Source organism: Nesoenas mayeri (assembly GCF_963082525.1).
Source record: "Nesoenas mayeri genome assembly, chromosome: 2".
Lineage (NCBI taxonomy): Eukaryota > Metazoa > Chordata > Aves > Columbiformes > Columbidae > Nesoenas > Nesoenas mayeri.
In genome coordinates, this window is record NC_137543.1 from 55,068,538 (window position 1) to 55,083,866 (window position 15,329).

Consider the following 15,329-nt stretch of genomic DNA (forward strand, 5'->3'; position numbering starts at 1 on the left):
ATGAAGTATTAATTGTTTAGATTGTTCAGGAGCTGTGTGGCTTATCTTTGACGTGATTATGCAACCTTGATTTAATCTTTCTCCACTTAATTGTGTAAAAACTCAATAAAACCTTCTGAGGAGTCAGGCAGGTGCTGTGTTTTAATTCATGCATCTTCTTCTCTCTCCTCCTTACATATTTGCTGCTTGTTCTCTCCCTGTTATGATGTGCTATCTAGAAACTAAACAGACTCACAGCTGTCCTCTTGCCTTCTCCTCCTTTGCCTAATAGCGGAAGGTTATGCCGCATTTCAAGAGGACAGTTCCGGCGATGAAGCTGAAAGTCCTTCAAAGCTGAAGCGGTCCAAGGGAATACATGTCTTCAAGAAACCCAGCTTTTCAAAAAAAAGGGAGAAGGATTTTAAGATAAAAGAGAAACCCAAAGATGAAAAACACAAGGAAGACAAGCATAAGGAAGACAAGCATAAAGAGAAGAAGTCAAAAGACTTAACTGCAGCAGATGTTGTAAAACAGTGGAAAGAGAAAAAGAAAAAGAAGAAGCCAATTCAAGAGACAGAGATACCTCAAGTGGATGTTCCGAGTCACAGGCCCGTGTTTGGCATTCCTTTGTCTGACGCGGTAGACAGGACCATGCTGTATGATGGCATCCGCCTGCCAGCCGTTTTCCGTGAATGTATAGATTACGTAGAGAAGTATGGCATGAAATGTGAAGGCATCTACAGAGTTTCAGGTACTCTGGGCACACTGACATGCACGTTCCTAAGGTCTTTACATGCAATTTTCTTATTATTTTACCATCTTCAACACCTAGAGACTTTGTTTATAGCTGAATTCATTTTAATTATCCAAAAGATAATCAGGTAGCTAAAGTTAAGCATAGCTGTAGGTCTGAAGTACCAGAAAAGTTGCTAATATGGTTGGACTCCTTAATGGCAGTAAAAATACGCTTGTTTTGGCCTTTTGTGATAGGATGGTAACAATGCATAAAATGTGTAAGTATGGCCAGCTTGTATTTTTTCACTTCTCCATTAGAAATACAATGCTAGTTGATTGCAAAAGCAAAGATGAGATATAACTATTTTATTACTTAAGCTTCCCACTAAGTTGCTTTTTCCAGTTACTTCCATTGTATTATTTTTTTTCTTAAAACTTCTTTTCTTTGGGCGAATACACTAATAAGCAGAAAATGCAAGTTTCACTATTTAAACCTAGCAACAGCAGGCAAATTAACCATGGTAGTTAAGTAACACCAGCTTGCATAAATGAAACATCAGTTTTAGTCACGTTCAACAAAACAGTCCCTTTATTTGTGAACTGTATCTGCAATATAACTTGTGTAAGTACCTCTGTGGGTATGTTTAAGGGAGCAAGAACAAGTGAGAAATGAAACTTGAGGAAAAGTATTTGGAACAAGTTGCCTAGCACTGTAAAACAGTAAGCAAACGATTGGAATGGCTTCATTAAGCTGTCTTCACGCTGTCGATCTACATGGTATTTGGTAGGCATGCATGAATACCGCAGCAGCTTCAGCAGTTTCTTCGTCTTGCCCATCGGAACATTCCGGTTGTGTGGTTTTTTTCAACACATAATGCATTGGGAATTTTCACACAAGGTGTGTTTCCTGTAAATGATTTGTGATGTTTGTACTTTGTAGGTGTAAACCAGTGCAACAGCACCCTCTTGTGTGTGTAAGGTTGTTTAAATGGAGAGCTCAGGGAGAGGATTGCGGTGATTTAACAACCTATCAGCTGTTGTGATGACTAAACTCTTGGACATGAAACTGGCCACATTTTACCTGGCCCTGACCACGGGCTGAGTGCACCCAGCTTTGCTGGTTGTGTATGAGCCAAGCCATGGCAGCACATAGAGCTGATGTAACTCAAGTGGGTGTTTGAGCTTTAAGAATGAAATTTCCCTGAGTTTGAGGAGATTGGAATGCCACCGAGTTATAAAAACACTTTACAGAAAGTCTTGGCTGGGTTGAGTAATTGTGTAAACACACCTTTATTCATGCAGTGCCTCAAATCAGGAATCCTGTGTGAGATTCCTCCGCTGAGAAGGGCCAGCTGGAAATCTGGAAAGGAAAAAGTGTGGGTTTTGTTTTGACAGAGGAAAGCTGTTATAGGTAGAACTTGTTGCACAATATTTGAGTTGATAGCATATTTGCTACTTGGCTTAAGGCTGTATAGTTGAACAGCCAGAAAGATGCTAAATGCAAATACATAATTGATCTTATGTTCCCCTGCCCTTCATCACCCTATTTTGTGCTCCTTGATGCGAGGAAATGCTGGCACCAGTTCTGATTCAGAACTTCGGCACCATTGTGGTTTTGCTTCATAGTAGTAGTCAGTCTTCTAGAAGCAGTGAACACATAATTTTGAGTAATGATTTTTAACTTTTTTAGATACTAGGAAAAAGTTCTTCACGGAGAGGGTGGTGAAGCACTGGAACAGGCTGCCCAGAGAAGTGGTGGAGTCACCATCCCTGGAGGTGTTTAAAAGGCATTTAGATGAGGTTCTTAGGGACATGGTTTAGTGCTAGAGTTAAGTTATGGTTGGACTCGATGATCTTGAGGGTCTCTTGCAACTGATACAATTCTGTGATTCTATGAACTTTGTTACATGTGGATGACCTTTAAAAGGCCTTCCTCAATTAGCTTAAATCATAAGGAGAGATGAAACAATTTCATCCCCCCTAAAAAAAAAAATGAAATATAACTATTATACATTTACAGTTGAAGATTTCTCTTAATTCTTGCTCTAAATATTTTAAGGAATAAAATCAAAAGTTGATGAGCTAAAAGCAGCCTATGATCGAGAAGAATCTCCCAATCTGGAAGAATATGAGCCCAATACAGTAGCCAGCTTGCTGAAACAGTACCTACGAGAACTGCCTGAAAATTTGCTTACCAAAGAGCTAATGCCTCGCTTTGAAGATGCTTGTGGGAAGAGCACAGAAGCTGAGAAAGTTCAGGAATGCCAGAGGTTGCTGAAGGAGTTGCCAGAGTGTAACCATCTCCTGATTTCTTGGCTGATTGTGCACATGGACCATGTTATCGCAAAGGAACTGGAAACAAAAATGAACATCCAGAACATTTCTATAGTGCTCAGCCCTACTGTCCAGGTACGTGTACCACACAGCAAGTGTTAGAGCAGAACTTCAGCCCAAGGCAGGCTTTGTAGGAATTCTTTTGCAGGTGGGAATCAGGTATTGTCTGATACAGTAAAGCTAAATTACAGCTTCTCTTTATACCTCAGGAACCTAAAATGCTGGGAAAGGGGGAACAAAAGACATTCTGAATGTGAGCTTGCATACTGCGGGTCTGATACTTGGGTTCTTATGAGAGTGATACAAAGATGGTCTCAGGATTTTATTTCTGTTGTGAACAGAAGTAATTTAATGTTGAATTTGCCCAATAATTCATGCAGATACACAATTTCTGTGAGCTTTATATTCAGTGACAATTTAGTGAAGAGTGTATTGTTGCTTGATTTTAACATCAAGCTGATGAACCCCATCCTGCAAATAGATCTTCCTGGTGCAGCAGTGGCTTCAGTACAGTGGCTTTGGTGGCTGCAGTCAAATGGCTGGGGAAAAACAACTGACTTAGTTTTCCAGTAAGATTTTGTGGTTTCTGGATTAATTCCTTAATAAACATCATGGAAGTATTTAAATACAGCTCAGAATTAGTCCTGTGCATAATGGGAACATGGTGTTACTTGGTGTGGGTCTTCTAGAAGGAAACGCACACTTTAGAAAAGCTTCGCTTTATAATTAAGAGTCTAGGTGGAGACTCAGTAGCAAAAGGGCTGCGTATTCCTGGCTCTTTTGCTGTGCCAGGCGCTTTCTAGCTAACAAAAGAAGCAACAACTACTGTAAAAGAATGCAAGCCCCATCATGTTTTGTCGTGAAGTAGATTTTAGCAATTAAAACGCAGGTAGTGACAAAACACTCATCTTTCAGAGTAAATTTTTGAATTTTAATGGAAGATATAATATCAAAATAAATACTTGTTCTGTTTTGTATTAAAACAAGGAGTACAGTAGCAGCTTCTTTCCAGCTACTTTTTCTACTATATTAAATCAGCTGAGAGTTACAGAAAATAGTTACAGGTTGGGGGAGGACAGAGAACGTACCAGCAAGCAGCCATAGGACTTAGGTAGGTGTTCCCTCTTACCTGTTGCTGTCACTAACAACCTTTACATGCATAAAGATGTAATACATTTCTGTATCTACCAGTGATTAAAACAATTGCAGTAGGTTAAGATGTGTAAAAATTCTGAGTTTAGCATAAAAATGCCTCAGAAACACAGGTAAGAGAGAGAGCGAAGTCATTCCATGAGGTCAGCACTAGGTCATCTAAAGTATCATTTTAAATTCAGATTTTAATCTGTTGGGGCAAACTAACAGGACTATGACTCACCAAAAGCCGTACTAAAAGCTGCGTGTTTCTGGAGAAAGATACTGTGCATTGCAGATAAAGGTGATGTGAATAAATCAGCTTAACCAATATTTTGTGTGGCCTTTTTTTGCAGATCAGCAACCGTGTCCTGTATGTGTTTTTCACACATGTTCAGGAGTTCTTTGGGAATGTGACCCTGAAGCAGGTGACAAAACCCCTTCGCTGGTCAAATATGGCAACAATGCCAGCGCTTCCAGAAACACAAGAAAGCATCAAAGAAGAAATCAGGCGGCAGGTTGGCATTTACTTTACTGTTTTCATGTTTATCTTTGCCCTGACTTCTGTACATTCAGTAGTAAATTCTCATAAGCTTGTAACATACTCTGTAATTCCATCACAATCGTCCTGTCAGTGGACACCACTGGACAGAGACTGGTGATATTCCTGCCCATTTCATGTGTGGAAAGTGTTTATGGTCTTGTGATGATTATAACTGTGCCTTCCATGGATTGCTTTGCTATGATCTTTGATATTTTTATCGTGGGAGAAAGGTTAGGAGAACGTGTTTAAAAGTGTGGATTATTTAGTATTGCTCTTCAGCTAGTTCTAGATCATGTGCTGAATGTAAGTTAACAAACACTTGATGTTGGTCGACACGTCAGGCATTGAAAACCAAAACAAGCCAGTTGCCACAAAACCAAAAAGATATTTCTTTTCAGTCTGCCCTGCTGTGATATGTTAAAGACACTAATTTCTTTGGCAATATTTCTAGGAGTTCCTGCTGAACTGTTTACACAGGGACTTGCAGGCAGGGATAAAAGACTTATCCAAAGAAGAGAGACTCTGGGAGGTGCAAAGAATTTTAACAGCTCTTAAGAGGAAACTAAGAGAAGCTAAGAGACAGGTGGGTAACTTTGCTATTTATTGGCCAAACACCTAAATCACAGATTCCTGATTTCTGGCAGTACAGAGGCACACAGATCAAACCATGTTTTGTTCTTTTTACTGCAGATTTTTTTTGTCTTAACTTTACACGTCTGACAAGCAATTGCATTTTCTAGTTAGCTGGCTCTCCCTAGGGACAGCAAGATCTTTGCACTCCTTCATAGTTGTTTACAAAAGAAAAAGTATGATTAAAAGCTTAAGTGTTTGATAGAATATGTCAAAGTTGTTCTCCTTCTCTGGCAGGAGTGTGAAACGAAGATTGCACAAGAAATTGCCAGCCTTTCCAAGGAGGATGTCTCCAAAGAAGAAATGAATGAGAATGAAGAAGTTATAAATATTCTGCTTGCACAGGTAGGTGGCAGGCTCTTACCTGGTTGTCTGCTGCTATTTTCTTGTTCCTTATCTTTCAGAAATATTGAACACACTTTTGTTCTTTCTAATGCAGTGGGAGGTTGAAGGCTTAAAGGGGTCTCTCAGTCCATTAAAATAAAGGACTTTGTTTTAATTTTAAATAAAGTAGGGAAGCAACACTGACTGCAGGCATGAACCCAAGGCTGAGTTAGACCCTTGCTAACAGCAGAAAGGAGACACCATTTAACAATAAAGGCTACTTCTTTTTTTTTAAATATACTCAGAAAGCATTTCCAAATCTAACCAGTTCTAATGCCATTAACTACTCTCCTGCCAATCAAAGGAAGTAAGGCAACTATTTTGGCTTTTTTGCCCTCCTTTGCTTTCCTCAGTAACTTTGATCTTCTCTCCACTGTACTTTGCTCCTTGAACATTCATCTTCAAAGACATATTTTATAATTCAGTTTTTCTAGTTATTTTACTGGTCAGCCAGAGCTTTTCCCTGCGATTTAAGGAAACAGGCAGCCAAATGTGCCAGAATTTGGTGCATCATCTGCATAACTATTCAGTACAGCAGTTGTCTTGAGGATTCAAGAACAGACATTGGTTTTGAACTTAGATTTGCTTTGAGGTCTTGATGAATCAAGGCAGGCTTGTTAACCACTTCTTCTGAAAGTATTTCAGAGAACAGTATCATCTGATACTGCTCATGTGTTCCTATAGAACGTAAAGTCAAGGCTTTCAGTGAACTCATTGATCATTGCAGGAGAACGAGATTTTAACAGAACAAGAAGAACTACTGGCCATGGAGCAGTTTCTGCGGAGACAGATTGCCTCAGAAAAGGAAGAAATAGATCGCCTCCGAGCAGAAATAGCTGAAATACAAAGGTAAAAGCGACACTGCTCACACCAGAGCCCCTGCCAGGCGAGCATTCTTTGCTTAGAAGTACATATATGCTCTTCTGAAACAATACTCTAAATTCACTTAAAAGCTCACCCTATGAACAGCACATTTGAAATCTGCCTTTTTTAATCGAAATCTTAGCAACTTTGGACCTCTTGGGATAAATTCTGAGTATAACAATGGAATTATCTAAAGGAAACAAGACCCTGTGCACTAAAAAAAACCCCCCTGGGAAATCACTGGTTTACTAAATTAAGCTTTGAAAATAAATTTTGGTTTTGTTTTTAAAACCACTGCAGATGATTCGGTGGCTGTAAGTTGACTCTTTTATACCGCTCTAGTTCTGGCAGACGTGAGGAAGCGTTTAAATCAGAGTTTGTCATTGGTCTTTCAGTCGCCAGCAGCACGGCCGAAGTGAAACCGAGGAATATTCTTCCGAGAGTGAAAGTGAGAGTGAAGATGAGGAGGAACTGCAGGTCATCCTGGAAGATTTGCAGAGGCAGAACGAGGAACTGGAGGTAAGATTTGCATCTTTGTATTAACTGGTGCTCTTCTCCTCAGTGCTTACTTGATTTAGTCTGTGCAGAGACTTTTGCACACGTGCAAACTGGTACTTTTGCATCCATTTCACGTAGGCGTAAAACCCACGTGCTCTGGTTTAAAATCACTGTAGTGTGCACGTCCACATTGCTGCCTGGGTTAACAGCAAAGCTTCACTGTGCAGGGCTAAGCGGCCGCCCTCACTACAGCAGTTCTTTGTCAGAAGCAGCCCTGACATTTGTTTTCCTTGCTTAAAAGATAAAGAACAACCACCTGAACCAAGCAATTCATGAGGAGCGAGAGGCCATCATCGAACTGCGGGTGCAGCTTCGGCTGCTGCAGCGAGCGAAATCGGAGCAGCAGGTGCAGGAAGAAGAGGAGCCAGAAAAACGCGGGGGTGTTCCTCAGCAGCAAAGAGACACTGTCCTGGAGACAAAAGCAGCCAAAGAGCAGCCAAAAGCAAGCAAGGAGCAGCAAGTCAAGCCATCGCCAAGTAAAGACAGGAAAGAAACTCCAATTTGATCAGGCTCCTTGGATATGCATAAAATCAACTGAACGGTGCGAATTACTGTAATTTGAGTCAAACTGCACAAATTATTGCTGGCTGTGTACATTCTGTAAAGAAACTTCTAAGCCCTGGAGACTTTTGTCTCTAACACTTGTGGCTTCTACTCATCAGACTCAGGTTTGTTTGCAGAGGCCAGAAGAGTTTTCCAGTTAGTATCAGATTATTTCAAGACTGGTTTTCTTCAGGTGATTTAAAATAATTCAGTAACAGTTTTATTTTAAACCAAAATCATTATTTACATTCATTGGAGCAGAATTGGAAGATCTCATTTTCAGTAAATAAACAAAAACTCACTCACATTTACTAATTATTTGCCTTGTGAATTCTCTTCATCCTCATTCACCATTATTTCTGCTTATTAACCTAGTCACTTCTTGCTTGTGCCTTTGATACCTTTCTGATGCAGAATATATACAAGGGAGCTTTAAATTTATTCTGGGTTGGCTGAAAAGTTGGGAGACTGCGGGGTATCGCGTTTACCTAACATGCCCTTAAGCTTCATTTTTGTTCTGAGATGTACTGAATAAATGTAAAAACTTGAGAGATGTTATTTATGTCCCTGTATGGTGGAAATGTTCATCAAGAGCTGTTCATGTCTTTTAGCAACACAGGTAACCCATTTGCTTGTTTATAAACCACCATCATCATACCTGTTTATGACAGGCTGTGTTCACACTGCTGCCGGATAAGCCACCAGCTTTTTCTTCAGCCATTTCAAATGTTTGGGTCCCTCAGAGAAAGCCACTGACAGCTGCTTTAGGCAGGGATGGGGATGGGTTAAGTCACTTAATATCAAGCTGCCTGACCAAGCAATACAGCATTTCCCTCTGCAGAAATGCAAGTCACTTGTGCTTTCCAAATAAGCCTGAAGAACAACGTCAATGGGAGGCACCTAATCTAACAAACAGCAATAGCCTCTTTTGTGGTGTTGTTCAAAAAGAAACAACCACCACCTGGGACTTGCATTTGGTTTGGCTGGTTTCCTGCTTCTACCCATCAAAAGCCTCCAGCCATGTGGCATTTAAGGGCCATTTAATGTTTCAGATGCTCACCCATGGGTTCAGACATAGGCAGCAAACTCCACAGTGTGCAGATAGGCTATCTTATTTTTTAATCTGGATATTTATTTTCAGCACCTGTTGGATGTGGTTATATTCTTTAATCTATTGCACTGTTGTGAATCATTGGCCATGATTTGATTTTTGTACAAATAATGCTTTGATATGTTATAGAAAAACAGCATAGTATTTTTTTAAAATTTGGGAAAAAAGTTTATAAACACAGAAAAATGTGGTCAGATGACAAATGTAAACTAAAGCATTCTCCCTTGCCTTCGTTACATACATTTTATATTTGCTGGCGGTATTTAAACTTTTTTGTTGTTGTTGTTTGATTCACACTAATTCCTATTGAATTGTCGTGGATTTTTCTAATGTTCTTCAGACAAATCTCTTAATATTGGTTAACTTTTATTTTGTTAGGATCGTATTTATCAAGCAAATAAATTCAACAGCCATTTGAAAGCAGTTTCTAATTTATCTACTTCATAATGTATACTATCTGTTTCTAATGCAAACAACAGTTATTCTTCTTGGGCAGCTACTCGCAGTTTGAGAAGTTTATATGAAAAACTAAGGCTTTCTAAATAGCTCTCCTCTGAAAGAACACTCTGTGCAATTGAGTGTCATAGAAACCCTCCATAACTCAGCTGAATCAAGTTTAGCTTGATCAAATTAAAGATTTTGAGACTTTTCTTTGTTACTACTAGAGATTTCAGCTGCAAAGGTATAAAAATCTTATTCACATCATTACTTCCAACACATGATCACTGTTCTTTCTCCTGCAACCTTAGAATGCAGTTGAAGTGTGGCACCACTGATGTCTGAAATGGAATTGTGATTGCTGCTCCTGCACTAGTCCAGTAACTGTAACCAGAAATTCAGTTTCAAAACACCTGAAAGATGTTCCGTTGAAATTTTCTTTTACATTCTTTCAAATGATACGTCCAATGGTAAACACAGTTATTGATAAGACTCCTGCAGTTTAAATTGTATCAGTCAACACTGGTCAAATTAGACCCACGCCAACTACGGCCCCTTGTCAGAGCACTGGGGGAGGTCAAGCCTCAGCCCCCTGCCCTGCCCTGCCCAGGGCACAGCTGCTGCTCCTCTTGCCCCCCTAACCTCTGCCAAGGGGTTTGGCTGTCCCCAAATCCCCTAGCAGCAGCACTACCCCAACGCTTGGGGTGCTCATGGTGACAAAGCCTCGCTAGCAAAGGCTGCGTGCAGCAGTTGCAAATAATTAGCTGAAAAAGCCAGAGCTAATCTCAAATAAAGTCACGAGTAATTACAAGACAATAATCTGAGCATGTTGTTCAGATCACTTCATAAGCTGCCTTATGCAACCCAAGTGCCCTACAGTGAAATCTGTGAGATGCAGCACTCACGTCATTGCCCACAATGGCACCAACAAGGCCTGCACAGCAGGCTGCCTTCCTGGAGTCCATACACATCCTGAATATCCAATTTATCTAAATTAAAGTGTCATTTAAATGGACTTACTTTTTCCAACAACCTGCAGCTTTTGTGCGCAGAGGGCAGCACCAGACCCTCCGACAGACTTTTGGACAAGACACCAGATTGACTTACCTTTACTGAAATGAAGAAACAGGCCTGCAATGTTCATTCTAGTGTGCTGGACTTTGTCACAAACGTTTTGTTGCTGTGGCTCATCTGGTTTCCTCTTGTAAATGTAAGTGTTTCCACTGCAGAGCATTACTCCAGAGAAAGGAGGGGGAATGGTGAGACAGGGGACAACTACATTCCTCACATGATCTTACAGTCCTTTTCAACACGAGCCTGGAACAGATTTTGTCACATCAGTCAGAAACCTAAAGGAGCAAGAAGCACCATATAAACAAGTCACCGGACTCCAGTGCCAACCTGAATCAGGACACAAAAGTGGTTTTCACCAGCAAGAGGCTACTTTCATCTAACTGGAAACATGACAGCTTGAGCATAACTTGCTCAAATACAACGGGACAATGAGCCAACTTCAGCCATCTGGCATACCAAGCAGGTTGGGTTTTTTTTTCTTCCCAATAAAGTCTTTTTACTCTGAAAAAAAGCAGCCTGAAGCAAACTGTTACTGCCTGAACAGGGTGCAGGTCTTTTATTTATTGCAAGATAAGGAAAGAAAAAATACAAAACAAAACAATGACCAGTACTCCTCTCAGATCACATCCCTGCTACAAGCCTGAAAACATCAGCTTGTGTCCCAACACCTTCGAAGATCCCAGGCAGCCTTCCAGGGCTCTGCGTTGCCCACACCAGGTTTCCAAGGCTGACGCAGCTTCATTCTTATGGAAGCAGAAGGTGTCTGTTCTGATTCTGACATGTTTCCTCCCCAGAGCAGTGAGGTACTTTGAAAGCTCTGTCATGGAGCACAATCCTACAGGGAACCACCAGGAGTTCCAGAAATTCATCATCCTTTATGATGAGGATAAAAGACCCCTGCACAGGAAGCTTCCACCTCCATTCACCGATTCCAATACTAGCACTGGAGGGATTAATTTTTACCTCTGTGTCCCGTCAGATTAATGAGCTAAATCTAATTTTTAAAGTATATGCACTGAGCCAATAATTTTCCAACTGACCATGTAAGGCTATTCTCTTTCAATTAAAAAAAAAAAAAAATAAAGCCCATCAACTTCAATCTCCACCAAAAAGAGGCTTGACCAGGCTTAATCTGTCAAGGTTTTAATTTTTCAGCATGCACCTCTGACTCATAGTGCTTCATCTGCAGAGGGGAAAATGCTTCATCCACACCAAATATGGCTTATGTTAAAACAGCACAACTTCTCTGATAGGAGAAGCCAGCAGCACCACGCACGGTACCAGAGAATGGGTGTCAGTCCTTCTGGCCCCAGGGAAACAAGGCACAGCCTCACTCTCAGAGCCATGGGCCAAGCCCCTGGCTGCTCCTCCATCCCGTCACAGATGTGGATACCCAAAGTGTCACCTGTCAGAACCGACCTGGGGTGCTCCATGCCCCCAGCCCAGTGCTGGCACTCGCACTTGGGCTGATACGGGTTTACAACTGGAGTTTCTTGTGCTGCTGACTATCTTAACAATGCAACAAGGAGGTCTGCCAGCATTCAAAGGATTATGTTGCAAAGCATATGATTTTAACCGGATAACCCCAACTCCCACGCACTGGAAAAATTCCCCCATCTGAACTGCAAAACACAAGAGTTCTCAGTACAGTGACGGCTCAGGGCAGTGAGAGCAGCCCTTGTTGCCCTTGGCCCTTGGCCGTACCTTCTGACTGCTGAGCCATAACAGTAGCTGACAGCCCTTCTGCAGCTTCTACTAGCAGTATCCAAAAGGGGGGCCTGTGGGGAGTAGAGGAGGGCAGGTATCAGGAAAAAGGCCTATCAGTATGTCCTAACTTTGCATATAAAGAAAAGTTTACCCACTTTAAGATTATCACTAAATCACTAAAAGATTAACCAGTTTCCCTGTTGTGTGAATGCCCACCTTTCCTCTGACAGGGCAGGCAAAAGGGGGAAAGCACCAACAAGCCTGGAACAACGAACTCAGGGGGCACAATCCATTGATAGAACATGAAAACCACCACAGCCAGACCTACACCTGCATGGGGTGGTCGTCTCTCCGCTTGCTGAGGTTGCCAAGCCCAGGCAAACATTTCTTTCAGTTGGGCTGAAGTGCGCCTGTTCTTCTGCAGTCCTAATGAATGCAGGATCCTGTCCACAGCGCCAAGAAGTTGTGCAACAGCCATCTGGGATGCTCAAAAAACCCAATTTCCAAGTGTCAGTTGTGTCTTGGTTAAAAACAAACCGCCCTCTAGAGGGTTCCACACATTTGCCAGTTTTACTGGCGTGAAATTGGCAACATAGCGTGGTGAGGAAATGGCCCTGCCAAATCCAGACACTCTCTGGGGAGGAACAACTGAAGACAGAGAACCTGCTGTGAAAAACATCAAGCAGGAGAAAGGCACACACTGCTATAACCAGGATGTGGGGAAAAAAGGGATGTTCCGGTGAAGAAACTCCAAGATGAGCGAGCCTAGAGATTAAATGGACAACAAGGAAAAGTGTTTGTGAAGGAATGATTTGGTATTCTACCAAGATGGTGGGGTAGAGCTATGATAGTGCTTTTTGGAAACCATGGACCAACGGATGACAATTCAGAGGGCACCTCACCTCCTCCTCAAGAAACCCTGACCAACAGAGAAATTAATTGAGATATTATACAAAGCTCAAATCTTTCTTCAGGGGAGACGCACATAGGGGAATTCACCAAGATCTTTGGAAGCACTCCCAGACACTGTCCCACAGAAAAAAACAGCTCATTTTTTCACCACTCAGAACCGAGATGCACATTTTGCCAAACCCCATGTCCTTAGGGACAAGCTGAAGCTTGAATTACTGACATTGCTAATGCTGCCAGCACCACAAAATTCCCTATCAGAGCTCAGCAACAGAAACCACATCCCTCAGGCTGCAGATCAAATGCTTTTGGGCAATGCTGAGAATAAAGCAAGTCTTTCCTTCCCTCCCTTTCATTTCTTGGGAATCACCAAATGAAGCAAAGAAGAGGCAGACAGATCCATGACATGTTGGGTGAGGAAAAAAAGAGAAAGACAGCTATTTGCCCTCTTCCCTGAGAATGACTTTTAGTTTGTTACGTATCAGGGGAATTCAGACACTCTGCAACAAAAACCCCTCAGCCTTCCTTAGGAAAAGTCCCAAATTATCTCTCAAATTCACAGGCCTGCACCAGTACTGAAGAAATACAGAACAGAGAGAAATAAAGCATCTGGAAAATGTGTCTCATTTTTCAACTTAAAGGTGTCTTACCCTTAAATAACTAGAAAATACTCAAAGGGATCAGATAAAATGCTTCATTTTACTGGACTAGTAGAACACCATCCCAGGGAGGTTGTGGAATCTCCTTCTCTGGAGACATTCAAGACCCTCCTGGACACATTTCTGTGCGATCTGCTCTGGGTGAACCTGCTTTGGCAGGTGGGTTGGACTAGATGATCTCCAGAGGTCCCTTCCAACCCCAACCATTCTGTGATTCTGTGAATACTACATTAGTACAATAACAGAATTAGGTTGGGATATGTTCATTTTGTACTCCAAACACTACAATTTCTTTTAAGTTCCAATACTCCTCCAGTGAATCTTCTAACTTAATTCACAGTTAGAATTTGACCTGAGACACACTCTGGTCTGAACAAAGAGCTGATCCCGTTCACCTTAAAAAAAAAATCACACACACGACCTAACACCAATTCAACTGTCATTACACTGAGGCAAAATAAAAAGACAGCGGGATTTATGTAGAAATCAACCAGACCTCAATGCGTATTTCTAGACTGGGAGAGGACAAGTTACTTTTAGTTTTCTCCGTATGGCAGTAGGGAGAGCTCAGAAATCCTCTTATCTCTGAACAGCTCGCTGTTTTCTGACAATCTGCTGTCATCTAGATGCACTGCTGTCACACTGCCTAGGCCTCTAGGGATTTTCCTGTGACTTCTGAACAATTAGAAGAGAACATGAGGAACAGAAAACTGATAAGAATATTGCCTATACTACAGGAACTTCTGACCTGGGCATATAGTTGCCTTTTCAAATTTTAAGCCAGTTCTGAAAAGAGATAAGCAAAGAAAAAAAACTAAGAAAAACCCCAACAAAAACCAAACAAAGAAAAATTCAAATAAATAAAAACCCACCCACACAACCAACCAAAACAATAAGAACAAAAACGAACAAAAAACCCACAAAAAACCAAAACAACACACACAAAAACAACAACACACAAAACAAACAAACCAACCAACCCAACAACAACACAGAAACCCAAGAAGCTTCAAGGCAGACAGATGACTGTATCTTAACCACCTCCATGGCCATGCTCAGGAACAGAAACTCAAGACTCTGGGGAATAAATAGCAACCTTTTCTTTTCTGGAGAAGAAACTACAAAAGAATCTGTTTTCCCAAGAAAACAGAGGGGGGAAAAAAAAAAAGAGACACCTGCCTGAGGCTGAACTGCCATGGTATCAGGCACCTGACTGATAAATGAAAATGTTGTGCTAAAACACATCAAAGATAAGATCCCATAGCCATTTCTACCTCCTCAGGAAAATAAGCTTCACACACATCAGGTTCAGCAGGCTGGAAGAAAGGTGATTTAAACAAGCTGCCCCTGGAAGACACAGAAGGAGATATGGTATCAGTCATCTTAAATGAGAGGAAACTAAAGCAGTCAACGAATTGAAGGTAGATTAAGGACAGTCTGAGCTCACAGTTTCTTGTACATCAGGACTGAGCTGGATATTCAGACTCTCTTCAAAGATGCCACTTCATGCTGGAGTGACAGGTTCCCAAGCACAAGAGGGATGCTTGAAAGAGAATCTAGCAAAACCTCAATTACATGGCCAAGTACACCTGTGCTCCCCCTGCAACAACCATCAAAGTGTAAAGAAGCAGAAAAACAAAGGCCACTTAAATTTCAAACTTATTCTTTTAATGTCTTAAAAAGGTCACAAGATTGCTTTCAATCTTATTAATAAATTTTATTTGGACAA

The 15,329-nt window shown here is 41.3% G+C and overlaps 1 protein-coding gene across 2 annotated transcripts in view; it reads left to right on the forward strand.

Annotated features, from left to right (window-relative positions):
• Positions 1 to 9,233, forward strand: part of RALBP1 (ralA binding protein 1) — a 33,724-nt gene extending 24,491 nt beyond the window's left edge. For both annotated transcript variants that reach the window (XM_080339634.1, XM_080339635.1), the window contains exons 3-10: positions 272 to 730; positions 2,774 to 3,123; positions 4,536 to 4,697; positions 5,175 to 5,306; positions 5,591 to 5,698; positions 6,465 to 6,586; positions 6,997 to 7,120; positions 7,401 to 9,233. In XM_080339634.1, coding sequence (XP_080195760.1) covers positions 272 to 730; positions 2,774 to 3,123; positions 4,536 to 4,697; positions 5,175 to 5,306; positions 5,591 to 5,698; positions 6,465 to 6,586; positions 6,997 to 7,120; positions 7,401 to 7,664 — 1,721 coding nt within the window. In that variant the 3' untranslated portion in view covers positions 7,665 to 9,233. The remainder of the gene's footprint in view (positions 1 to 271; positions 731 to 2,773; positions 3,124 to 4,535; positions 4,698 to 5,174; positions 5,307 to 5,590; positions 5,699 to 6,464; positions 6,587 to 6,996; positions 7,121 to 7,400) is intronic.
• Positions 9,234 to 15,329: the final 6,096 nt, after the last annotated feature.